Source organism: Corvus moneduloides, chromosome 13 (genome assembly GCF_009650955.1).
Source record: "Corvus moneduloides isolate bCorMon1 chromosome 13, bCorMon1.pri, whole genome shotgun sequence".
Taxonomy (NCBI): domain Eukaryota; kingdom Metazoa; phylum Chordata; class Aves; order Passeriformes; family Corvidae; genus Corvus; species Corvus moneduloides.
The window spans coordinates 5,140,539-5,164,824 of NC_045488.1; the positions used below are offsets into that span (position 1 = coordinate 5,140,539).

General features: G+C 56.9%; 3 protein-coding genes across 6 annotated transcripts; 2 read left to right on the plus strand and 1 right to left on the minus strand.

Moving 5' to 3' along the window:
- The first annotated feature begins 2,154 nt into the window (after window positions 1-2,154).
- On the plus strand, window positions 2,155-8,228 carry PLIN1 (perilipin 1). The gene is made up of 9 exons (XM_032123458.1): window positions 2,155-2,259; window positions 2,891-2,949; window positions 3,583-3,781; window positions 3,912-3,994; window positions 4,368-4,620; window positions 4,805-5,085; window positions 5,605-5,751; window positions 6,439-6,672; window positions 7,161-8,228. Exons 2-9 carry the CDS (start codon window positions 2,905-2,907, stop codon window positions 7,536-7,538), a joined length of 1,620 nt encoding a protein of 539 aa, XP_031979349.1. The 5' UTR covers window positions 2,155-2,259; window positions 2,891-2,904; the 3' UTR covers window positions 7,539-8,228.
- A 217-nt stretch (window positions 8,229-8,445) lies between these two features.
- Window positions 8,446-12,132, minus strand: LOC116450728 (ras-related and estrogen-regulated growth inhibitor-like protein). Its single transcript, XM_032123462.1, has 4 exons — window positions 11,250-12,132; window positions 10,782-10,835; window positions 10,440-10,516; window positions 8,446-9,881 (listed from the first exon to the last, which is right to left on the minus strand). The coding sequence occupies exons 1-4, from the start codon at window positions 11,497-11,499 to the stop codon at window positions 9,456-9,458; spliced, it is 807 nt and encodes a 268-aa protein (XP_031979353.1). The 5' UTR covers window positions 11,500-12,132; the 3' UTR covers window positions 8,446-9,455.
- Window positions 12,133-12,187: 55 nt separating this feature from the next.
- Window positions 12,188-24,059, plus strand: KIF7 (kinesin family member 7). 4 transcript variants are annotated; one of them, XM_032123453.1, is made up of 18 exons: window positions 12,188-12,503; window positions 14,610-14,810; window positions 15,061-15,472; window positions 16,039-16,570; window positions 16,869-17,006; window positions 17,148-17,372; window positions 17,782-17,984; window positions 18,267-18,373; window positions 18,672-18,827; window positions 19,131-19,333; window positions 19,449-19,646; window positions 19,843-19,968; window positions 20,446-20,622; window positions 20,924-21,139; window positions 21,341-21,547; window positions 22,015-22,213; window positions 22,306-22,455; window positions 22,658-24,059. In XM_032123453.1, the coding sequence occupies exons 1-18, from the start codon at window positions 12,203-12,205 to the stop codon at window positions 23,041-23,043; spliced, it is 4,137 nt and encodes a 1,378-aa protein (XP_031979344.1). In that variant the 5' UTR covers window positions 12,188-12,202; the 3' UTR covers window positions 23,044-24,059. The 4 variants fall into 4 exon arrangements, 2 of the variants coding, with proteins under 2 accessions (XP_031979344.1, XP_031979345.1); XM_032123454.1 differs by having other exon boundaries at window positions 22,661-24,059; XR_004242931.1 differs by lacking the exons at window positions 22,306-22,455; window positions 22,658-24,059 and adding an exon at window positions 21,708-21,911 and having other exon boundaries at window positions 22,015-22,106.
- Window positions 24,060-24,286: the final 227 nt, after the last annotated feature.

The window sequence follows — 24,286 nt, forward strand, 5'->3', positions numbered from 1 at the left end:
GCAGACATCTGTCAGCAGTGGTTATGGGGCTGCTGATCCTGCATGGAAATGAATCAGATCCTTCTCTAGCCCCCTCACAGACCGAAGTGAGAAGCTGCCTTGCAGGGCTTTGGGGATCTGGCTCATCCCCTCGCCATGGTATATGAATGAGTACAGAGCAGACTGCAGAGACAGGGGTGTGGAACTGCTTCCCTGCACCCTGCAGATCCTGTGAGCTCTAAACATTGCCTGCAGGAGCACAGGAAGTGTTTGTGGTGTGAGCTGGAGTGGTGGGGCAGGGAGGCCGTGGTACCTTTGCCCTGCAGAGCTGGGGCTGGCACAGCCTTTGCCCCAGAGGAAGGGGAGGGGATGAGCACAGGCGTTAGTAGGGCAAAGGCTGTGTTGGCTCCTGACTCCAGCCAAGGCAGAGAGGAGGTTGCCGTGCCCTCTGCACTTTTAGCCAGGCCAGCAGGGCTGGAAAACATCTCAGTGCCAAGAGAGCAAACCTTTAAGCAGGCTGGTGCCCTTTGTCCCTCTGTCTCAAGGGCAGTGACTGACCCCAGCACCCAGCTGGAGGCAGCCCAGCATGTTCATGTGCCTCTGTACCCAGCCAGCAAGGCAGGCACAGCCCTGGGCTGGCACTGAACTCTGCACTCTTTGGGAAGGAAAGGGGGCATTCTTCTGCCATCTGTGGCTTTCCCAAGCCTCCCACCCCCAAGTACAAGCAGTGCAGCCACAAGCAGAGAGCCACAGAGATGTGTTGGGTGCTCACCTCCATGTCCTGCACAGGAGTGCTGGGCAGCTGTGGGCGTTGTGAGCCACATGCCAAGGGTCTCCCTGCCTCGTGCCAGCTGGTCCAGGACACACAGCAGCCCTGGACCACTCATCTGCACTGATCTCCCTGATTATTGCCTTGTCCTCTGGCATTTGTCCCCTTTCCACCACATTGTCCTCATCAGTGTGGCTCATCCGTAGTCAATAACCAAGACCTGGCCTGGCCCCTCACAGGTGGTGTGGGTTTTTTTCAGTCAGTACCACAAATGAATTTGTTAATGATGGTGTGAGTCCTCAGTGTGCCTCCTGTGCAGTGAGGCCATGGAAGAGCAGCGTTTTAGTGAGAGCATTGCTGGCAGGTCAAGGAGGGCAGTTGTTCCTCCACAAAGCATTTGTGAGTCCACATTTGGGGAACCGTGTCCTGTTTTGGTCCCACCATCACAGGAGAGATCTTGACTAGAGTCCAGCAGAGGATCATTGAGAGATAAGGCATTGAGGGGCATGGAACACATGCTGCACCAGCACCAGCTGGGGCACAAATTCTGCTCAGAGGTGCACAGAGCAAGGACAGGAGATGTCAGACACAAATTGCAACAAAGAAAATTCCAGCTGGACATAAGGAAAAAATAGTTAAACCATTAGTATGGTTAGCACAGGAACTGGGCCCCAGAGAGAAGAGAATCTTCTCCCTGGAAGTTTTTAAGACTGGACAAGAACCTCGAACAGCCTGATCTGGCTTTGAGAGTAGCCCTGCTTTGAGCAAGAGTTGAATGAGGTGATCTCCCGAGATCACTTCCAAACTGATATTCTTCTCCCTGTACCCCAAATGCCTAAAGCTTTCCTAATGTAGTGTCTGCCCTGACCCTCAGCTAAAGCCTCCTCACCAAAAGCCTCATGAATCGTCTTAGAAATTACAAACCTGCCCAAACCAGATTGTTTCAAGCAGAATATGTCTCCCCACGTCTGCCTTCTACTCCCTGTGCTTAGTAAACTCTCCTGGGGAGAAACCATGTTCTTGGTCTGTGTTAGGTTTCCCGACAGGATCGTATCCTGGTCCATCATGAGGCATAACAGGACTTACAGAAATACAGGAAGGTTTTCATCTCTTAGGAAAGCCTGCCTGACTCTTCCCCTTCTCCCTGTCTGCTCAAGATCTGTTGCTTTTGAGGTGGTGAGGTCCAAGGGCAGCTTCTTCTGATCTTCTGTGGAAGGAGTGGTGTTAAACCCCGGAGCATTTCAGCCAGGCTGCAGCTTCTGGACTCTGCAGGGAAGGCAACAAAGGGGATTTTCTGCCATCATCTGTTCCCAATTACAGTGGTTTCAGGGAGCTCCTTGGCCCCTTTCCACCGCAATCCGTCAGCTCCCAAGCCCACGCAACTGGGAGGTGGGGCCTCGTGGTGGTGGTAGTGGCCAGAGCCCAGTGCATCACCCTCACAGGACCCGGGTGAAGGGACGGTGCAGACACTGCTCTCTGCTCCTGCTCTGTTGGGGACAGGCTGGCCCTTGGTGAGTAGCCTGTACCCTCTGGGTGCTCCGGGTCAGCTTCTGTGGGACCAGGGAGTGAGAGCAGGGATCACCCATTCTCTCTAGATTTCCAGAATTTCATCTGCTGCTAAGAAAAGGGGGTCTGTGCTGGGGCTGGGAGCTGGAGCTGTTTTCACAGGGACGAGTGTTGGCATTAGAAGCAGATGTGTGTGAGGGGGATGCTGACCTCAGCTGGACATCTCAAAACATCCCTACCCACTGCTCTTCTATCTGCTCCTGTGCTGCATTCTTACCCCTCCTCAGCCAGAGTCTATTCTCATGCACATCTGTTAGCATCCTGGTTGCTCTGAGTTTGCTTTGCCAGCATCTTTTATCCTGCCCATAGCATAATTTCTCTAAACTAGATGCCTCTCAACTAATTTTGTTGTATCTTTGGGTGTTAAGGCACATGAGCAGGGCAGGGCTGCATGCAGCCTTTGGTTTTACAGTTTAACTGGTAAAAAGTCAAGCGTTGGGCAATGCCACGTCCATTGCACCCATGGGAGGTGTGTGTCAGCCCAGCTGCTGTGCTTGGGGGTGCAGGAATGAGGGGGGAGCCCAAGCCCAGCCCTGCCTTCAGGCAGAGTCTGCGGCTCCCAACTTTGCTTTGCAGGTGGATGTGCCACGATGACAGTGAAGAAGACTCAGGCTCTGCAGGATGGAAGTGCCAAGGTGGGTGAAGGGAAAGGGAGAGAGAGGAGGGCAGAGATGTGCCACGGGGGCCAGGTAGTGTGTATTGACTGCTGGATGAATGCCAGCCACATCTCACGCCATCCCACATGTGCCTGTGTTATTTTTATACGGATCTGTACCTGCAGTAGTATAGAGCATCATCAAAGGGAAAGGATAAACCTTTTTACTTGCTTGAAATTAAATAGTTCTGATTCAAAAAAGTTAACCTTGAGCTGATGCAAGGACTAACTGATAACTGCCAACTGTGCCTGTCCTTCATCCATGCCCCATTTAGTCCCCAAACCTCCAGAAGTCATGGAGGTTTCCACCAGGGTGGGAAGCCAGAGGGAGCACCCAAGTAGCTGTTCTTGGACAATTGGAGGAGTGGGGACTGTCTCCCTTGGGACATGCCTGCAGTGTCCCTGCTCCCTCAGTGGCAGCAGCGAGCCTGCTCGTCCTTACACAACATACCTGGGAGACCCTCAGTGGGGCTTGAGAAATGGCCTCCTCCTCCTCCTGTGCAAGCCGAGGTCCTCTGGTCACTGCAACCCACCAAGAGCCACCGGTGTGTGGGCAATGGGGCACTCTTCAGGGAAGGGCTCTTGGCTCACCCATGCCCATCTGCCCTTGCAGGAGAACGTGCTGCAGAGGGTCCTGCAGCTGCCCGTGGTGAGCTCGACCTGCGAGACCCTGCAGAGGAAGTACAGCAGCACCAAGGAGTCCCACCCGCTGATGGCCTCGGTGTGTGAGGTGTACGAGCGTGGCGTGCAGGGTGCCGGTGCCCTGGCCATGTGGGGCATGGAGCCCGTGGTGCGCCGGCTGGAGCCCCAGTGTGAGTCCACGTGCTGGGGGGGATGTGGCAGGGGGCCCCACCAGAGCCTCCCCTGGTGGGACAGTGCTGGCACAAGCACGTGCCTGGCACAGCCCAGGCGCATTTCTTACCATGCTTTTGCCCAAGGCAGTCACTGTAGCCAACAACCTGGCTTGCCGGGGCTTGGACCACCTAGAGGAGAAGATCCCTGCCCTCCAGTACCCTGTTGACAAGGTAGGTCACAGGCAGGACAATCTGGGACCCCCCAGCCCCTCTGAAGAGCCCGCAGTGTATCTCCTCTAGTCTTGTTGTCTTGTTTCTGGATGGTGAGGGGCTGCTGGCTGGGAAACACAGCAGCATCTCCAAGTGAGGGCTCCTCCAAGGGCTGCTGCAGCCTAAAGAACAGCTTGGGCTCCCAAATATAAGTCGACAATGCCCTGTGTCCCATCCCTGCCAGCTACCCCCAGCCCAGGTTGGAGAGAGGTGTTATGTCACTCTTGGAGCTGTTTGCTGGCATGGACATGGATGGGGTCCCTGCAGTCCCTCTGGCTGTCCCATGCCACCCCAAGCACACCAGTGGGGCTGTTCTCCACCTCTGTGCCCACAGCTTGCATCTGAACTGAAGGACACCATCTCCTGCCCCCTCCAAAGCGCCAAAAGCACCATTGGCAGCTCCGTGGATAAGATCATAGAGCTGGCAGCGGAGGGCTATGAGGCCACCAAGAACACTGTGGAAACAACAGCCAAGTACACGAGGAAGAACTCGGTGACCCAGATGGCAGCTGCAGGGGTCGACACAGCCCTGGGAGGGCTGGAGAAGCTGATGGAATACCTGCTGCCAGAGGAGGATGAAGAAGCAGGTAGTCCTGATGCCCAAATCCCCTCTGAGGGAGTTTGGTGGCAACTAGCTGGGTGGCTCCTCGGTTGTGGGGTGCACAGGGCAGGAGGCAGCCCCTGGGTTTTGGCATAAGGCTACCTAGGAGGATTGTCCCACCAGGATGTAACCCTCCCACCATTCTTCTGCCTGTACTCTTCTGCCTTTAGAGAAGAAGCCCAAAAAGAAACATCTGTCAACATCAAAGGTATCCCAGCAGCAGCCCAGCACTCCTAGCACTCCCAACACTCCCAGTGCTCCGAGGGCTCCCAGTGCACCCAGCACAACCAGCACTCCCAGCGCTCCCAGCGCTCCCAGTGCTCCCAGCACCCTGGGCCGGATCAGCGCTTTGGTCAGCACCATGTCCCACCGTGCTTACCAGCAAACCACCCAAAGCCTCCAGCGTGCCAAAACCAAAGGGCAGGAGCTGGCCTCCTGGATCCCCATCCTGGTGAGTGCCAGGACCCATCTGCTGGGTTCCTGCTCCCCCACATCCTCTTTGGAGCTGGTTCTGCTTTCAGACAAGACACTTCAAGCTCCTTGGAGCAAATTGAGCAGGGTACATTTCCCCTGCTCAGCAGGACAAGCTGGGGCTGGCAGTTCCTGCATGATGTTCACACGTAACCATGTACCACATTAGTGGGACAAGTTATTTTTAGCAGGCTCCCAGTGTGTAATTGTTGATTTATGGCCTTGCCATAACATCTTTCCTAAAGCAAAAAGCCCCTGCAGAGACCCAGAGGGGATGGGGAGAAGGAGGTGCCTCTCCTATCCCATGCTGCAGTGGGAATATCTTCCCTGGCCTGTGCCAAAATCCCAGAGCTCCCATCTGCCCTCAGGGTTTCTCCCCAGATGCACAAATGAACTCCCTGCTCCCTGCACACCCCTGTGAAATCCTCAGGCTGAGCAGGATGGAGTGGATGGGACCAGCCAGCTCCCTCTGAGCCGTGGCTTTTTGCTCCCCTTGCAGGGTAGCCTGGCCAAGCCGAGTGTCCCCCCAGCCCCACAGACCCGCAGCGATGGGCAGGGCAGCACGGGCTGGCTGAGCCAGCACCAGAGCAAGGCACCAGAGCAGAAGCAGGAGAAGGCAGGGAAGAAAGACACCAAGCACACCAAGGTATGGAGAAAAGCAGAGCAATGAGCTGGGGATGCTCCAAAGCATCCTTCTACCCATGCAGCATGCAAGCATGGAGGCTGTTCCCCCACACCTTTGGGGACCAGGCCCCCACCCCTGCTCAACCCTGAACTGCAGCTTGGAGGAGGCAAGAAGGGGTTGGCAGTGGGGCAGCCCCAGCTGTCCCCTTCCCTGATTCCCCAAAGCTGGGGGCTGTGGGCAGCCTCTGTGCCAGGCAAAGTCACCCCAGCTTGCATGTTCAAAACTCCTTTGGAGCTGTGGGATGTCAGCACCAAACTCCCTACTGAGCCTCTGAACACCTCTGAAAATCCCCCTGCCATGGTCCCAGCTGTGAGGGGTGGTGTGAGCCAGTGGCGCTGGGAACAGTCTCCAGCCTCGGCTCTGCTGGGACCTGGGGACGGGAAGCGGCAGGTTGGGGTCAGCGCCCTTTGCCTCTGCCTGCAGCGGAAGCACAGCCCCGAGCAGAGGGTCCCCCGGGGCCTGGAGTGGGGGGAGCTGGCAGGGGCAGGGAGAGACCCTGCTGCAAAGAGCTGTGGTGGCTTTTGCAGAGCAGCAAGCTGAAATCTCTCAGGATTAGTGCTGCAAAGGGGATAGGGAACCCAGGGCCACCCCTGCTCTGCCTGGAGGGGCCTGGCCACGGCCAGGAGCTGAGCTGGTTTCTCTGGGCAGGCAGGGCAGGACCCCGGGCTGGTGGGCAGCATGGCTCACAACCTGCAAACAGCCTGCGCCTCTGGCATCTCCAGCGTGAAGAAGGTCCCAGCCGTGGCCTGGGATGCGGCAGAGGGCTTGATCCTCTTCACCCCCCGCAGGCTGTCCAGGGCCATGGAGACAGTGGATGCTCTCGGGGGCACCCTCGTCAGTGCCCCGAAGCATCTGCTGGGCACCCTGTACAGCTACGTGCCGGTGAGTTTGTCCCCAGCCAGGCCCTGTCCATCTCCAGCAACCCCATTTTGCTTAATCTCCTCCCATGAGCACCCCATAACTCCAGGCAATGTCAGGGGGTACCAGACTGGGGGATGGGGTGCCTTGAAGACCCCTCAGCCCCACCCTCCTCCTGAGCATCCCCCAAGCCATGACAGTGAGGCCTCCAGTAGAACAAACAGGTCAGACTGTGGTGGCACATTCACAGTTCATGCCCAAGCCAAGGTGTGACCACACTCCTGGGAAGGTGAAAGTTCACGCTGAGATCCTGTCCCCTCTCCTTTACCTCAGCCTGTTGTTCCCCTGGGACCATTTCTCCACCACAGCTGCTCAAGGGCTGCAAGCCACCCACTCCCCTCCACCCTGGGGGCAAACTGGCTTATCCCAATTTAAGGGTGGGCTGTGTGGCACAGGTGGAGCAGGGCTGGCAGGTGGGTACAGCCTGGCCAGGTGCTTACCCCATCTCTCAGCTCCGCAGACAGTCAGTGAAGGAAGAAGAAGCATCCAGGGGCAGCAAGACCGACACAGAGAAGAAAGAGAAGAAGGAGGAGGAGGAGACCAAGCCTGCTGCCCCCTCCACTGAGGAGAAATCCCAGCTAAGGAGTGACTGGCGGCAGTACCGCGGCCATCACCCCCTGTCCTTCCTGGGGCTCGAGGACCCCCTCTTCCTGAGGCACAACTACTACCGCAGCCCTGCCTTCGATCCCGACTACCCTTTCCCACGGAAATCCGCCTTCTCCCCCTACAACAGGCGGGTGAGCGAGGGCTCCTACCGCTTCAGCCCCGAGTCCATGTACAGCCGGGCCTACTACGGCAACTTCTACAGTCCTGTCTTCAAGAAGGACTGAGCCGGGGAGGGGGACAAGCACATCCCAGCCCCTCTCAAATCCCCTCAGCACGCTTTGCCTGGGCCCCTGCCAGCTGCCCACACACACCCCTGTTCCAGGACAGGAGCTTGAAGTGGTAGACAGGCCATGGGATAGCTTATTGTGGAGTGCATCAAGGCCAGGATGGGGGAATAAAGGCAACCAAAAGCTCTGCTGCTGGAAGGAGAAGGTGGGGGAAGGTGGGACTAGAAAGGTGAAGGAGATGTGGAAAGAGCCATGAGACCAGAAGAAAGGGACCAGCCAGGGCTGGCACGAGGCTACCTTGGAGCCTGCTCAGCAGACAGAGTGAACTTAGATGGACTACACATTGAGAACAGCAGTGAGAGAGAGCATGGAGGATGGCAAAGCTGTCAAACATCACCATAGCGAGCCTGTTTCTCCATCCTTCCTCCCTCCATCCCTCCTTGCAGGGCCCATCCCTGGCCACAGATTTCTCCTCCATGGAGGGGCTGAAGATCCCCACCAACCAGCAGGATTCATGAGTGGGAAAGCCCTGGGACCTCCCTCCCAGCTGGTGGGGTCAGGAAAAAGGCTGGTGAGAACAGGTGGAGCTCTTGGAGCCCCTCTCCCACAGGATCACCTGGCTTCCCACACCACCTTGTTGTATCTGCTGCAATAATAAACCTGCAATAATAAACCACACGCCGCTCACCCCATGTGCTCGGCTGCTTTATGGGAGTGAGACACCCAACCAAGGCAACAGAGTGGGGTGAGACCCCCAACTCAGGGCCAGGGGAGCGGGTGTGGGAAACATCCCGTTACATTCCCTGTGGGTAGCTGCCACAGGAATAGTGGGTGCTCATGCCCAGCACGGTACGTGTCTCTTCCCATGCCCCAAGTACAAATTCACAGCTCCAAGGAGCCGGGGCTTCCTGCCAAAGACAATTTATTGCATTTCCAGAAGAACACAGCAGAGAAATCAGTGTCCATTCAGCACGCACAAACCCTCTTCCAACACGCTGCTTTCCCAGGGCTCAAAGGGAAGGGTTTGGGAGAGGCAGGGAAAAACCTCCCAGCAGGAGAAGGGTTCATCAAGGAGCCCAGCGACCCCTTTCCCCACCTCCTTTCCTCCCCGGGGACTGGCAGCCCTACAGAAGGAGTGGCTTGGGAAGGCGCGTGGTGCGATCCCCATCCTGGGAACGAGCCCCGCGCCTGGCTTTTCCCAGGCACAGCCTGTACAGCACTCGCCCGCTCAAGGGAAACGGCTGCGATCGCTGAAAGGCTGTGGGGGAGAAGGCCACGAGCAGGACTGTTCAAAAGCAAGGCGGGGGGATGGGAAGCACCAGCCCTCACCAAAATGCTCCAGGACTGCCAGTGCCGTGGGCTCTGGGACACTCTCACACGGTGATACAGACGTGGGAACTACCAGTGCCTCCTCAGCGGAGAAACCACCTCCTCTCCAGCTCATGGGTGCTCCAGGGTTACTGAAGAGGATCCTGATGAGTGTTAAAGAGGAATAAGGATCCCAGGGTAGGAGGGGAGAGACAGGGAGTCGTGTGCTGTACAAAAGCAGGATCTCTTCCCTACTCGCTGACAGCCTGGGCAGTCCTGTTGCAGGAGCTAGGGATGCTGCTGCCTGGAGCTTTGGCAAAATCACCCCATGTTTTCCAGTGCTGGAGGACAGGAGAAGAAAGCAGGAGGCACCTAAAAAGCTGGTACAGCAAAGAGATGAGACTGTCCCATGGCAGAGCCAAGAGTACACACTACAGTCCTCAGCTGCACTGGCTGTGCATGGCAGGACACCCAGACCCTGACACTAGGAGGACAGCAAGGAACCCATCACACTCATGGAAAGACATACACCATCTCCATGAGCACCCAGCGAGGAGGTTGGGCCCAGCTGGGCAGCACAGAGGGCAGCAACATCCATGCAGTAGCTCAGAGGGAGTCCGTTCGCTTACGGGCAAACACAGCCGACATGGTCTTGACGATGCCACGGATCCCTGTACCCTTCTTCAGAGCCAGCTTGGTGTCCGGGATACGCTTGGCCAGTCCATGGAAGACCATGAGGGCCCCGTGATAAGCCTCAGCTGCAGACACCTCATAGAAACCGCAGTCTAAAGAGAGGGCCAGGAGCCGCCCCTCCTCGCTGGACACCACCCGTTGGTGGTGCAGGTCCCGTTTGTTGCCCACAATGACAATGGGCACCTTCTCCTGGCTCTGCCCCTCCTTGGCTGCCTTGATGAACTGGATTTTGAGGGGCAGGATGTTGAAGCTGGCACGGTCACAGATACTGTAGACCAGGACAAAGCTGTCTGCCCACTGGATTCGCTTCTCCTCTGAGGAGCCATCCTCTGCCTGCTCCTGGGGAAAGAGGAAAGGAAGGGCTGTTTTATCGGGCCCCCTCCCCCCACGCCTGCCTGCTAGAAGAGGGCAATCCTGAGGTTGACGGGACAGCGACGGCTAGAGAACAGCAAAAGGGCAGAGAGAAAGAGGAGTACTGAGGAGGGCAGAGCAGCACCTGGCAGACCTCACCATGGAGGAACAATTCAGCTTTCAGCATCACACCCTAACCCTAACCCTCACCCAGCTGCCAAGCACCGCAGGCTGTAGGTGGTAAGAGTGTGGGGACCTCAGAGCAGCACCTGCCCTTCTTTAGCACAGTCCTGTATTAGCATCAGTGCTTCAGCTCCAGTGTTCTCAGCCAGAGGGCCATTGGGCTAAGGTAACTACTGCTACCCTGTCAGCAACACTGCTGCCCTGTGCTTGGCAGGTGAGAAGGGTTCCGTCGCCTATGAAACTCTGATTTGAGAGCTTTGCTCAACTGCACCTCCCAGCCTGTGGTTCCCCATAGGTAACATCCAGTAAAGGGGTTTTTTGTCCCTGGGGTAGAAGCGGGTGATAGGAGTGGAGCCCTCTCACCTGGGAATTGGGGACGTCCCAGATGTGGAAGAGAATCTCTCGGCCATCCACAGTCAGGTTGTGGCTGTAGATGAATTCTGCCCCCCATGAAAGAAAAAAAAAATAGTCGTCTTCATGGTGTCACCAGCTGCCACCCTGGACCTTTTGCACCCCAGAGAAGCAGTTCCAGAGCAAACAGATGGGTCACTGAACAAATACAACATTGAGCCCCTGGGAGCAGGCAAAGGCTCTGGAGAAAGGCAGGAGAGGATAGGCTGCAATGAAATCCCACAGGCAGAAGCAGGGTTGTCTCTCAACCCCAGTCCCTGCTGGGAACTGGCCTGGACCTGGCCTGGCACTCACCCATGTCTCCGTACTCTCCAATAAAACGCCGGGTCAGGAAACGCACGGTCAGAGCTGCAGAGGGAAGGACAGGAATCATCAGAATAACCCTAAACCTGGAGGACTCTCCTTTCTAAATCCAGAGCAGAGTCAGGCACCATCCCATTGTAAACTCCTACAAGCAAGAACGACCTCTGAGTTCCCCCCAGCAGGTCTGTGAGTGCAGCAGAGGCACAGCACAAACCCAAGCATCAGCATGACCCGGAGCATCAGCAAACTGCAGCTCAGTGCAAAATACCTTCCCCTGTCATTCACCAGCTGCCTACAAGGTTGTGCTCAGCGTCCCCACCTTGAATCACAGCTGCACCCCAGGGCTCAGCCCCATCTCATCAATTTGCTCCGTGGGCTGTTCCCTGCCACTCGTCCTCCAAACACCGCTGCAGTTTTCAGCCTGGGAATCCCCTGTTCCAGTTCACGGTCAGTTCTCACCTGATTTCCCTACGTTGTCTGCTCCCATGACAAGGACGTTCGCTTCCATCTTCAGGGCAGTGGGGCCAGGCACCTCCATGAGGGCAGGGTGGTCGGGGGTGAAGCTGGTGCTGCGGCGCAGTGGGAGCCGGAGCCCCATGCCGAGCGTGGCCGTGCCCCTCCGGCAGTCCCAGCCGTGTGTACAACTCCGCTCGGCACAGCCGACAGTCCAGCGCTTCCCACGGCACCCGGGGGACCCACGAGGCCCCATACCCCTCCCCGCAGCCGCAGGGGCGGTGCAGAGGGAACTGCAGGCAGCCGGATGAAAAACTTTGTCATCGCTCAGATTGTCCTGAACATACGTCAGTGGCTGAGCCGGCCCTGCCAGCCCCCAGCACGGCGGGCGGCCGGGAAGCACCAGCTGTCTGCACCAGCTGCTCCGCAAACTGCATCCCAGGAGGTGCCCACGCCTCCACCTCAAGCACTTTGTGCCTCGGCAGGGCCACGTAGCCCCTTCTCCCTTCCCCACAGTGATCGTGGGAATGTCTACGAGGAGTGGAGGAGTGTCACAAGTGCTGGGGTGTCTCGTCAGCGATGAAGCAGCTCACGAGAGATGCGAGTCCCTTGTGCCTGACGGAGCATCTCACGGGTGGGGGAACTGTGTTTCACCACAGACGGAACACCTCACGATTAACGGGGTCTCGCACGTGACGAAGCATCTCACGAGGGATGGAGCCCCCTGTGAGTGGCGAAGCATCCCAAGAGTGATGGAGCGCCTCCCGAGTGACGCAGCTCCTCGGGAGCACCGGGGAGCCGCCGCGCAACCCCCAGAGCCCACGAGCGTCCCCCGCTGCCGCCGGGCGCTCTCCCCGGGATGCAGCGAGGACCGGCCGCATCCTCCCTCCCTCCCTCCCTCCCTCTCTCCCGGCGCCGGGAGGAGCCGCTGACGCCATCGCGGCGCGCCCGGCGCGGCCATGGCGGCGGAGGCGGCGGCGGTGCGGGTGGCGGTGCGGGTGCGGCCGCTGCTGCCCCGGGAGGCGCTGCGGGGACACCGGCCCTGCCTGCGGGGCGATGCCGCCACCGGCGAGGTGGCGCTGGGCCGCCGCCGGTTCCGCTTCGCCGCCGTGCTGCCCGAGGCGGCGGGGCAGGCGGCCGTGTACCGGGCCTGCGTCCAGCCGCTGCTGCGCGCCTTCTTCCGCGGCTTCAACGCCACCGTCTTCGCCTACGGGCAGACTGGCTCCGGAAAGACCTACACCATCGGGGAGGCCAGCGTCGGTGAGTCTCGCCGGGACCGGAGGCGCCGTGCCCGCCAGCATCCCTGCCCCGCCGGCATCCCTGCCCCGCCGGCGTCCCTGTCGCGCCGGCATCCCTGTCCCGCCAACATCCCTGCTCCGCCAACATCCCTGCTCCGCCGGCATCCCTGCTCCGCCGGCATCCCTGCTCCGCCAACATCCCTGCTCCGCCGGCATCCCTGCCCCGCCGGCATCCCTGCTCCGCCGGCGTCCCTGTCCCGCCGGCATCCCTGTCCCGCCAACATCCCTGCTCCGCCAACATCCCTGCTCCGCCGGCATCCCTGTCCCGCCGGCATCCCTGCTCTGCCAGCACCCCTGCTCCGCCGGCATCCCTGTCCCGCCGGCATCCCTGCTCCGCCGGCATCCCTGCTCCGCCGGCATCCCTGTCCCGCCGGCGTCCCTGTCCCGCCAACATCCCTGCTCCGCCGGCATCCCTGCTCCGCCGGCATCCCTGCTCCGCCGGCATCCCTGTCCCGCCGGCATCCCTGTCCCGCCAACATCCCTGTCCCGCCGGCGTCCCTGTCCCGCCAACATCCCTGCTCCGCCGGCATCCCTGCTCCGCCGGCATCCCTGCTCCGCCGGCATCCCTGTCCCGCCGGCATCCCTGTCCCGCCAACATCCCTGTCCCGCTGGCATCCCTGTCCCGCCGGCATCCCTGTCCCACCAACATCCCTGCTCCGCCGGCATCCCTGCTCCGCCGGCATCCCTGCTCTGCCAGCATCCCTGCTCCGCCGGCATCCCTGTCCCGCCGGCGTCCCTGTCCCGCCAACATCCCTGTCCCGCCGGCATCCCTGTCCCGCCGGCATCCCTGTCCCACCAACATCCCTGCTCCGCCGGCATCCCTGCTCTGCCGACATCCCTGCTCCGCCAGCATCCCTGCTCCACCGGCGTCCCTGCTTCGCCAGAATCCCTGTCCTTCCAGAATCCCTGCTCCGCCGGCATCCCTATCCCTCCAGCATCCCCACCAGCCTCGCATCGCCACCTCCTTCCATCGCCATCTCCTTCCATCCCCAGCCAAGCCACCCACACCACCATTATCCCAGCCATCTCTCCCAACCCACCAGCCTCACCGGTGCTGCTGTCCACACCCATTTCAGCACCTTTGCTCTCTCTACCCGAGCCCAACTGCATCATCATCTCCATCACTTCCAGTATCACTCCCAAACACACCCTGCCAGCCCCTCCAGCTCAAGCCAACCCCCCCCCCATACCCCCGGCAGCCTTTCCTTCCCCCCTACCTTTGTTGCTGCAGCCAACCCCCATGGACACATTTGAGATCAGGGTGTGCAGGTTTCTCCTCTTTCACTGCAGGACAAGTGACAGGACCTGGTCCTCCACCAGCTCTGGAGGTGGTGGTGATAGTCTTAGGTCCTGAAATAAACCTGAAGGAGAGGGAGGTTTGCAAGTGTTAATCCTGTAAGTTTCTTTATATGAAGGAAATGGAGAAAGAGGAAACTTCTTCATTCTGATTTAACGGCATTGTGGTTTCTTACAGAGGATGTACTGTAAATATTTCAGTCATCTTTACTTAATTGCATCATTTGTAAACACTAAATTGTTTCATACTTTTAATCTACCTCTGTTTTCAGTCTCCCATTTTAGGCTATCATTGCACCAAATTTGGGAATTGCCATTTTACATGGCTGTTGGAGACAAAAGGAAAAACATTTAAAGTTCAGGCAGCAGAGTGCTGTGGTCAGATACAAGCAAGCTGCAAGCATCAAAAAAACCTCTTCTTGGAGCTGGAAAAAGTTGTAGAGCCATGTTGGCTTCAAAGCACAGCACACTGTAGCTGCAGACATGGTGTTTGATACTCACTAAAATGCTAGGTGCTTTTTCCTTCTTGAGGAAGGACTGGAAACAGGAAGCTTTGCTGGAATCCAGCACAGCAGTGGGATAGGATTTGCCCAGAGGTCTGGTGGGATGTTTAACCCAGGCTGCGAGGGCTGAGCAGTGGGAGAGTTGTGAGGCTGCTCCTTTCCAGCTGACATGTGCTGCAGGCAGGCTTCTGACCACAGCTCTGTCCCCAGCCAGCGTGGGCTCCCTGGACATTCCCTGCTCTCTGTGAGCGTGTGCCTCTCTTTGCCAGCTTCCATCAATGAGGATGAGCAGGGCATCATCCCACGAGCCATGGCCGAGACCTTCAGGCTCATCGATGAGAATGACCTGATCGACTACACAGTCCGAGTGTCCTACCTGGAAGTGTACAAGGAGGAGTTTCGGGACTTGCTGCAGGTGGATACAGCCAGCAAAGACATCCAGATCCGGGAGGATGACAAGGGGAACATTGGTATGTGTGGCTGTGCGCGGGCTCCTTTTCTCCCCACGTTGTAGGCCAGAGTTGGGTTATCTATCCATGAAGGCAGAGCCAGGTCTTCTTCCTCCATCCCTTTGTCTCCTGCAGCAGTTTGCTGTATTTAGTCCTGAAAGCCGGTCTGGGCAAGGCCCACTACAGGCAGGGTGACAGCAGCAGGCTGTGCAGAGGAGCTGCATCCTCGGGCAGCCCATCCCTCCCAGCCGCAGCTGCCTTTGCTTTGCAGTGCTCTGCGGTGTGAAGGAGTCAGAAGTGGAAGGGCTGGACGAGGTGCTGAGCCTGCTGGAGATGGGGAACACAGCCAAGCACACGGGAGCCACCCACATCAACAGGCAGTCGAGCCGCTCGCACACCATCTTCACAGTGACCATGGAGCAGCGGCGTGGGGCTGGCCGGCTGCCCCTGCACCACCGCCCCCCCGCTGTCCCCGCCGCCGGACAGGTCCTGGTGTCCAAGTTTCATTTTGTGGATCTGGCGGGCTCAGAGCGAATTGTGAAGACAGGAAACACAGGGGAGAGGCTGAAGGAGAGCATCCAGATCAACTGCGGCCTCCTGGCCTTGGGCAACGTCATCAGTGCCTTGGGAGATCCTCGGAGAAAGACCACCCACATCCCATACAGAGACTCCAAAATTACCAGGTACCTCTGGGACCAGGACTTCCCACATCTCACCGGCTCAGTTAACAGGTCTGCCCTCTCTGCGGGTTTTCGTGTAGGGAATCTCAAGGAGCAATGAGGCCAGGATAGAAATGGCAGGCCTAGCTCATTGCAGTGCTGGAGAAGATGAGGCTTGCATGAGTCGTGCTGCTGAAGCTGAGATGAGGTGTTGCTGTGGGTTATCCTGCCCTTCCTGCCGGGCAAGGAATAAAAACTACTTACAGTAGGCTCAGTTCATGGTCCACAGTTAGCTCTTTGCTCGAGCAGGTGGCCTTTGCAGTCTCCAGCAGGAGCCCTGGCAGCACATACCTAGCAGCAATCACAGAGTCAGGGAGCTCCCAACCTGAGGAGTTACGTGGATGGAAATTTGCCGTGGTGCAAACTGTTAATCCTCTGCTTAATGATTCCACTCACCTCACTAGTGCCAAACCACCTACAGAGCAAGGCCATCATTTTCCTTCAGCTTAACCTCTGAAAAGGGTTGAAAACGTTCTGTTTCCTGTGTTACTTTGTATTTCCGCAATTTTAATCCCTGTGCTCTCCCTTAGGATCCTGAAAGACTCTCTGGGGGGGAACGCCCAGACCGTGATGATAGCCTGTGTCAGCCCATCATCCTCTGACTTCGACGAGAGCCTCAACACTCTGAATTACGCCAACCGGGCTCAGAACATCCAGAACAAGGCGGTGGTGAACTGCCGCAAGGAGACGGAGCACATCGAGGAGCTCCACCTGCAGATAAAGAACCTGCAGAAGGCGCTGGAGCAGCGGCAGCGCTCCGAGACCCGCATCATCCACCGCTCGGCCGGCACCAAGCGCTGCGCGCCGGACGCCACGGCCCGGCTGCTGGCCGAGTGCGCCCATTACCGCACCTGCACCGACGCCGCGTACCGGCTGCTCATGGAGCTCCAGGAGGACAGCAACCTCACCGTGGAGCAGGTGCTGCGCCTTAAGGAGTGGCTGTGCGCAGTGGAGAGTGAGAGGAGCGAGCTGACCTCAGCCGGGCTGGATAGCGGCATTGAGAGCACCTCCATGGAAGATCAGGGCGCTGAGGCACAAGGCTCAAAGCTGGCAAAAGCCCAGGTGATGGGGGTGTTGCAGCTCTGAGGTTGGGTTCGTCTCATGGCCACAGCAGCCCCAGCGTGGCATGATGGAAGGGTCAGGAGAGGGATGGGAGGAGAAGCAACCTGTCCAGGAGGCCCTAGGGAGGCAGAAAGACATGGTCATCCCAGCAGGGAGGGAGAAATTGGATTCAGCTGCAGCTGAGATATATTTTACAGGAAAAATCTGAGTCTGCAGAGCTGTTGTGTCCTTACAGAGTTCAGCATGGGAAGGGCCAAGGTGGATGCTGATGCTGCCTCTCTTTTATTTTGGGGAGCAGGTGAGCACCGAGAAGAAGTGTGAGTCCATCAAAGACGAGCAAGTGGCCAAGCTGCAGAGGCAAGTGGAACGCCTGGAGGAGGAGAACCGTGATTTCCTGGCTGCCCTGGAGGATGCTATGGAACAGTATAAGCTGCAGGTATTTCTGGGCTCTGCTCTCTCTGTAGGACCTGCCCCACTCCTCTCCTGGCCCAGGGGCACTCAGCCCAGCTTTCAGGTTCCTCTGCAGTAGGTCTCAGATCAACATGTGTGTAACCATATTTTGCTCATTGTTTCCTAGAGTGACAAACTGCAGGAGCAGCAGGATAAGATCTCGGAGCTGCATGTGCGCTTGGAGATGGCAATGCCAAACCTGTGTGTGCCAGGACTGCTGGAAAATCTTCACCTGGTGACTGCCAGCCAGAGACCTCACACGGCCCCACTGGATGCTGCCCCATCCCATGGCCTTGGTGGGGTTCCCTCGGGGCTGCTTCCTGAGCAGACGGGAAGAGCTCTTTGCAAGAAGGTGAGGGCATGAGGCTGTGCCATCGAAGAACTGCTGCCTCTTCACCTGTCTGCTCCCCACTGTAGGAATTGCTTTTTCCCTTATGTTGAGCGTGACCCTTGTTAGAAGCGTAGTCCAGAGGACTGTGCTCAGTGTTCAAATCCAGAGTTTTACAGCTTTGGCAAAAACAGCCCAGCTTCAAAACTGAGGCTTTTATTTTGATGTTGTGGGTGAGTCCCAGATTTGTTCAGTGTCTGAGCAGCAGAAGCACAGGCAGCTGGGTCTGGCAACACACCAGTTCTCCTGAAAATACACTCAGCTCCATTTTGTTGCCTTTCTTTATGTCTAGCAGCGATGCTCAGCTGGGAGCCGCTTTTTCTAACACTGGCTCTCACACAGCTTTTTTCCTCTTTCCAATTCTGTGCCCCAGAAGCTCAGCAGCAGCTCCTCCTTGCAGAAGGAGGAGCCGGCAGGCTGGCAGCCGAACCACACCCAGTGCCTGACTGGTGATCCTGAGGTCAGAGATGTGGTGCTGCAGAGGGAGCTCAGCCAGGACTTGGAGAAGCCATCAGAACTGTCCTCGGGAGAGGAGCTGGAGGAATGGGAACAGAAACGGTCCCTGTCCCAGCGCCGGTGAGTTGGGGCTGTCCCAGCCCTGTGCAGTGCCCTGGGCAGTGAGCTGGCTGTCCCACTGCTGCAGCTCTGCCCTCATGTCTGATGTAGGGGCAAATGCTGCCTGAGGGATCAGTGATGCTGCCCAGACACCTCACTGCTCCCTGGGGAGCTAATTACCGTCTCTCCTGACCACAGCTATTGTTTCCATCTCCTCCTGAAGCCTGTCGATCATAAGGGTCCTTACTGGGAACAGCTTTAGCACTGCCCAGACCAAACTGATTAATTTGCTTCTCCTTCTAGAAATGGGATCCAAAATTTGAGCAAGAAAGAGATTTTCAAGTTGAGTGAGGAGCCAAGTGGAGGCAATGCCCACTCAATTCAGGAGGAGCAGCTGGAGCTGTCAAAAGGCAAGTAGCAACCACAGGTTGTTGGACAATCTTCTTGGGCTGGCGGTGCTTCACGGGGTAATGTTGATGTCCCACCTGAGCCCAGAGGACAAAAATGGAGCAGTTGACAGTCCAGCTGCTTTTATTAGGGAGAAACTTGAACTCCTAGGGTCTGGCAAGGGTGTGTGTTTTGGTGGAAGCTTCAGGTGACTCTGGGCAATGCTGTGCCAGGCTCTGGCTACAGATCCAATAACAGATCATCCTTCTGTCACCCAGCTGCTAAGATACGACTTTCCTTACCTGAGAATCTGTGTTCCAGAAGTCTGTGGGAAGCGGGAGTCACTGCTTGGTTCCTGGGAGCGCCTGCCAGGGAAGGACTCTGAGTGGAGGCTGGTGCAAGCACAGCAGAAGATCCGAGAGCTGGCGATCAACATCCGCATGAAAGAGGAGCTGATCACAGAGCTCATTAAGACAGGTGCAGAACTACTGGTGGGATACACACCCACTTCCCATGCAACCTGCTCCTACTCTTGGTGTGTGGTCTCTGCTTCCATCCCCGTCTTCTCTTCCTGTGTTGCTTGTGCTCAGTCTCTTCCCCTGTAAGCAGCAGGGCCTTGTCTGCCCATCCCTCCAGCTGACAGAAACCCTTCCCACTGGTTTCTTGCTTCTCTGGAGTGGCTGAAGGAAAGGGAACATTCAGTGTCTGTAGCCAGAAATACTTGGGGAGGGGGAGAAAGGGTCAGGATCCTGGCTGTGAGAGAGGGGGACTGTGTTGCAGGCAAGGACGCCCAGGCTCTGAACAGGCAGTACAGCCGGAAGATCAGTGAGCTGGAGCAGGAAGCAGAGCAGGTGCGGACAGAGCTCAGCGACAGCCAGAAGCAGCTCCAGGAGCTGGAGGGCAAAGAGCCATGGGACCCCGGGGAGAAGCGCAAGCTGCAGGAGTACCGCACACGCGTGGCAGCCGCGCAGAGCAAGGCACAGGTGAGGGGGAAGGGCTCTGCCCACCCCGGCGCTGAGCAGGGGCAGAGTTGGGGGCGTCTCTGCAAAGGGCACCAGGGAGATGCCGAGGGCAAGGACGATTTTCACCCTCCGGCAGGTTCTGTGCAGGAAGAAGCAGGCGACGGAGAGGCTGGTGTCGCTGTCGGCACAGAGCGAGAAGCGCGTGCAGGAGCTGGAGAGGAACATTCAGCTGATGCGGCGGCAGCAGGGGCAGCTGCAGCGGCGGCTGCGTGAGGAGAGCGAGCAGAAACGGCGGCTGGAGACTGAGGTGCACAAGGGACAGCACCGAGTCAAGGTAGGAGAGGGCAGGAGCAGCTGTGCTTCTGTGGTGGTTGTGAGGATGACAGCGGGTGGGCTCTGATGTGGTCTGCGATTTTCTCGGAGAGCGTGAAGACGGAGAGTATCCGAAGAGATAGAGGAGAACATAAGCTGTCCCTCAGCCCTCATACCTCCCACTCCCTCCATGCTCATGGCTGCTTTTTCACACGCAGGAACTGGAACTGAAGCATGAGCAGCACCAGAAAATCCTGCGCATCAAAACAGAGGAAATTGCGGCTTTCCAGAGGAAGCGGCGGAGTGGCAGCAATGGTTCTGTCATCAGCCTGGAGCAGCAGCAGGTACAGACAGCAAGCCTTGCCTCCGCATTCCTGTTCAGAGAGGATGCTTGGCAGACTGCAGGCTGATGGGGGAGATCTGAAAACAGGGACCTGAGCCCATCCTGCCCTTGAGAAGGACAGTCCATAGTGTCATTTGCATCTAGTAGCAGAGGACTTAAGATCTTGTCTTACCCCCAGAACCAGGATCTCTCCTAAGTCCTGGCATTGGTAAAGAAGCTTTGAAATTTTGTCTGCTAGCAGAAGGGTGGTGAGAGATGTGCCCTCCAAGAACTCCTTGACAGCTGGGAATTTAGTTTAGCTTTGCCTCTTGGAGGAGCTGGAAGGATAAAACCAGCGGAGTCTGGGCTGAAGGGGTTAGCAGAGATGAAATTGAGACTTTTGTTCTGATCTCAACCCCACTGCCCTTTAGTCCAGGAGTCCTGGGCATTACTGCTGCTGTCTGTTCACACACATGCCTTTTGCCTCTCCCTCCATCAGAAAATTGAGGAACAGAAGAAGTGGCTGGACATGGAGATGGATAAAGTTCTTGAGCAGCGCCGGGCCCTGGATGAGCTGGAAGATGAGCTGAGGAAGCGGGAAGCTATTGTGGCCAAAAAGGAAGCCCTGCTGCAGGAGAAGAATGGCCTGGAGAGCAAACGGCTGCGCTCCAGCCAGGTAGGACAGGAGTGTGACACCTCAACCCTGTGCTTTATTTTCAGCAGAGGTGGAGGCTGGAAGATGTAGGTGCCATCCTGGGTCTGGCAGAGGGCTGCAGGCCAGGATTAGGTGGTGTTGGAAAGTGGGTGGGAACTCTGTCTCTATGGAAGACTGGTTGTGCTGTGCCTCTGAGCTCATTGGTTTGGTAGTCCTTGGCTTACGTCTGCCTGGGGGTCACTTGACCTATAGAGGAAGTAGAACGGGGCTGAGGGCCTGACTTGCCTTCAGAGTAGCTCCCCTTGAGCATCCTCTGCTGCAGGCCCTGACAGATGACATCGTGCGCGTGTCCAGCCGCCTGGAGCACCTGGAAAAGGAGCTGAGCGAGAAGAACGGGCAGCTGCGTCACGGCAGTGCCCACGACCAGCAGCAGATCCGCCAGGAGATCAACAGCCTGCGCCAGGAGAAGGACCAGCTGCTCAAACAGAGGCTGGAGCTCGACAACAAGCTGCGTCAGGGCACCCTGCTGTCCCCAGAGGTACCTCTGCTGGGGCTGGGGAGCAGGAGGTTGTAGGAGAGAAGTAAAAACCTGAGCACAAGGTCATTAGCAGATGCTCCCCCGCATCCCAAACAGTGCATATCCCAGCTTCCCACCATCACTATTGTGATGACAAGGTTAGAGCAGGGTGAGACAGAGCAAACCCTTTGCTCCCTAGTAACTGCAGCTCTGCCCTGGCAGGAAGAACGGATCTTGTTCCAGCTGGATGAGGCAATCGAGGCTCTGGATGCAGCCATTGAGTACAAGAATGAGTCCATCACGTGCAGGCAGCGAGTCCTGCGGGCCTCGGCCAGCCTGCTGTCCCAGTGTGAGATGAACCTCATGGCCAAGCTCAGCTACCTCTCCTCCTCTGAGACACGAGCTCTGCTCTGCAAGTACTTTGACAAGGTGGGAGACAACTGCCTTCTGTGCTGGTGGGAGCTGTATTTCATTTACTGGCTTTTAGTGATTACATTATTAGCCAGCCAGAACACATTATGAAATTAACACAGCTTGAAAGCACTTGTTAACAGAAACTATGATCTGACCAAACTCTTGTTTTCCTCAGTTTCAAGCTTTCTCCTTGCATCATACTGTAGTTTTCCTGTAAACTCAGGCCACAAAGCTACAGCACCATGACCCCCAGCTGGGAGAGGGGCTTAACTAGTCATAGGATGCATGGATCCCTGCAGTGGCTCTGCCACATCAGTGCAGCCACATCTTGCTCTTCCCTCCACGAGGCAGCTCTGACATCCCAGCAGTACTAACCTCTGTAAGCTGTACCAAAAAACTAACTTGACTGAGGCTCAGTGGGGCAGGAAATCTTCCCAGGCATGAAGGAGCTGAAGTGTTCCTTCCTCTTGGGCCCTGCCCAGGTGGTGACACTGCGAGAGGATCAGCACAGGCAGCACATTGCCTTCTCAGAGCTGGAGATGCAGCTGGAGGAGCAGCAGCAGCTGGTGTACTGGCTGGAGGCAGCTGTGGAGCGCCAGCGCCTGGAGATGGATCGCCAGCTCACCCTGCAGCAGAAGGAGCACGAGCAGAACATGCAGTTACTGCTGCAGCAGAGCCGTGGTAACCCCCCAGCTGCCCAAACGGGCAGCAGTGCCACTGCTTTGGTCTTTCACAGGACGCCCAGGCTGGAATAGCCTTGTTTTTTCTTGTAGAGCACATGGACGAGGGGCTGGCCAGCAGCAAGCTGCAGTATGAGGCGAGGATTCAGGTGCTGGAAAAGGAGCTGAGCCGTTACATGTGGGCAAACCAGGAGCTGAACCAGAGACTGAGTAACATGAACCCCCACCCTGGACAGACTAAAGGTGAGAGGAAACACAGGCTAGGGCTTTGCTGTTCCTGCCAAGTTAAAACGGAGTTTCAGTTGCCATGCCTGGCAGTGAGAGCTTGGAGCAGTCCAGAGCAGTCCACGTATAGATCCTTTAGCAACTGCTATACAGGCACCAACTTTGATGAGGAAAGTAGGGATCCTGATACTCACCTCACTGTACCCTCAATTTTTCTCAGCAGGGATGGAGAGAAGCATTCATGGGGCTGGGGACAGAGCTGCCCCTGAGCTCGGCACCTGTGAGGAATCCAGCCTCAGGGAACAGCCCATGCCTCCAGCTGTCGCTGAAGAGAGCCCTCGGGCCAGGGATGAGAGCAGGGACCTGGTGCATGCCCCTTTGCCCTCGACCTGGAGGCGTTCCTCGCTGCCCAACGAGAGCCCCGGTGACCTTCGGCAGAGGGACGTAGAGCAGGCGCTGAGAGCGGGGCAGCCCCACGAGCTGCAGCCAGCGCGGAGCCTGGCTCCTGCTGCCAAACCCCGCCGGGAGCTGCGCAGAGCCAGCCTGAACATGAGCCCAGTGCCTTATCACCCAGCCATGATAGATGTGAGGAAAAACCCGCTCTAGAGACAGCCTTCACACTCACCTGGCACCGGGCAGGGAGCAGCGGGTGTTGCTGACCCTGCACGCCAGCCTGACTACGACCCTGTTACATTTCAGAGGCCTGAGAAAGATGTGAGTTGTCACCCTAAGGGAGTTGAGGGTGTAAGGCGTGGGAGCACCAGCCTACATTCTCCACAGTGCTGCCAGTCCAGGCAGCACTGATGGGACTTTTTCTCTGCTCCCTCAGCAGCTTAAACACTGTGAAGCAGGAGACACCTTCCTTCCAGGCCTCTTAACACTAAAAACTTGTTTACAATTTGGAATCCTCAGCTCAAGGGTTTGCTCAGCCCTGGCAGCTTCAGAGGGAGATGCTCTGCAGTCCTGCAGAATTTGTACATAGATTTTTGTAGTAACTTTGAGTTTTTTACATTTCTACTATAACTTTTCTAATAAAGCAGAGTGAGTTTTATGAAATGGTCACTTGTCGGAGGGGCCACGTACTCCAGCTACATAGGAAAGGAGTTGTATTTAAATCTCACTGCATGGGAAGTCAGCTGCTGTCACAGTGTTGCCCTAATGTCTAAATACCTGCTTTAAGTAGTCCCAACCAGATCTAGTAGGCCTCCTACATTAAATTGCCACAGGAAGAGCATCTCCAGCCAGCAGCAGAATTGTCTGAAACATCCATGATAACTCAGTGGTTCTGGTTTTCTGTTGCAGCCTATAAGCTGCTTTTAAGCAGGGTTTTAATATTCTGGAGAGAACTTCCAGTCTGGATTTAAGGGAGACTAAATATAATCCTGCATCTTAACACTTGACAGCTCATGAAGGGGGACGTAAGTTTAACTCCAGCAGAGCAAGAAATGAAAGCCCAGAGATCTGCTTTAAGAAGGGCAAGGGGCAGGGACAAAGGGCTGCTTGACTACCTGACCCTAAAAACAAGCCTCTGCTTCAGCCTGAAATCATGAGAACAGCTACCACAACCACTACTTGAGGGGTAACACAGCACATTAAAAGCCAGCATCTGTTCTAAGAACCACCTTCTGATCTCCTGCATCATTGACCTTGCCTGTAGTGGTGTCACAGTGAGGGGGGATATTACTGAGGGCTCTGGCTGTGGCTGAGCTGCACAAGATTAAGTTCAGAGACTTTACTTCCTGCTGTTGAAAACAAAGATCTTCACTAGGGAAAATAAAAAATCCATCCTACTTGGAAGTAAGTAGTAGATTTAGAGCTCCATGCTTGTCACTCGACGTCCTTGAAGCAG

Bases quoted from the DNA above. Each gene is read 5' to 3' on its own strand.
- KIF7 (XM_032123453.1), top strand. From the start codon at position 12,203: ATGGCGGCGGAGGCGGCGGCGGTGCGGGTGGCGGTGCGGGTGCGGCCG. The intron at 17,007-17,147 runs GTATTTCTGGGC...ATTGTTTCCTAG, and splicing joins TGGAACAGTATAAGCTGCAG to AGTGACAAACTGCAGGAGCA. The intron at 18,828-19,130 runs GTGCAGAACTAC...ACTGTGTTGCAG, and splicing joins CACAGAGCTCATTAAGACAG to GCAAGGACGCCCAGGCTCTG.
- PLIN1 (XM_032123458.1), top strand. From the start codon at position 2,905: ATGACAGTGAAGAAGACTCAGGCTCTGCAGGATGGAAGTGCCAAG. The intron at 5,752-6,438 runs GTATGGAGAAAA...TTCTCTGGGCAG, and splicing joins AAGACACCAAGCACACCAAG to GCAGGGCAGGACCCCGGGCT. The intron at 6,673-7,160 runs GTGAGTTTGTCC...CCCATCTCTCAG, and splicing joins CCCTGTACAGCTACGTGCCG to CTCCGCAGACAGTCAGTGAA.
- LOC116450728 (XM_032123462.1), bottom strand. From the start codon at position 11,499: ATGGGGCCTCGTGGGTCCCCCGGGTGCCGTGGGAAGCGCTGGACTGTC. The intron at 10,517-10,781 runs GTGAGTGCCAGG...CATGGGGGGCAG, and splicing joins TGGAGAGTACGGAGACATGG to AATTCATCTACAGCCACAAC. The intron at 9,882-10,439 runs GTGAGAGGGCTC...CTCTTTCCCCAG, and splicing joins GGGACGTCCCCAATTCCCAG to GAGCAGGCAGAGGATGGCTC.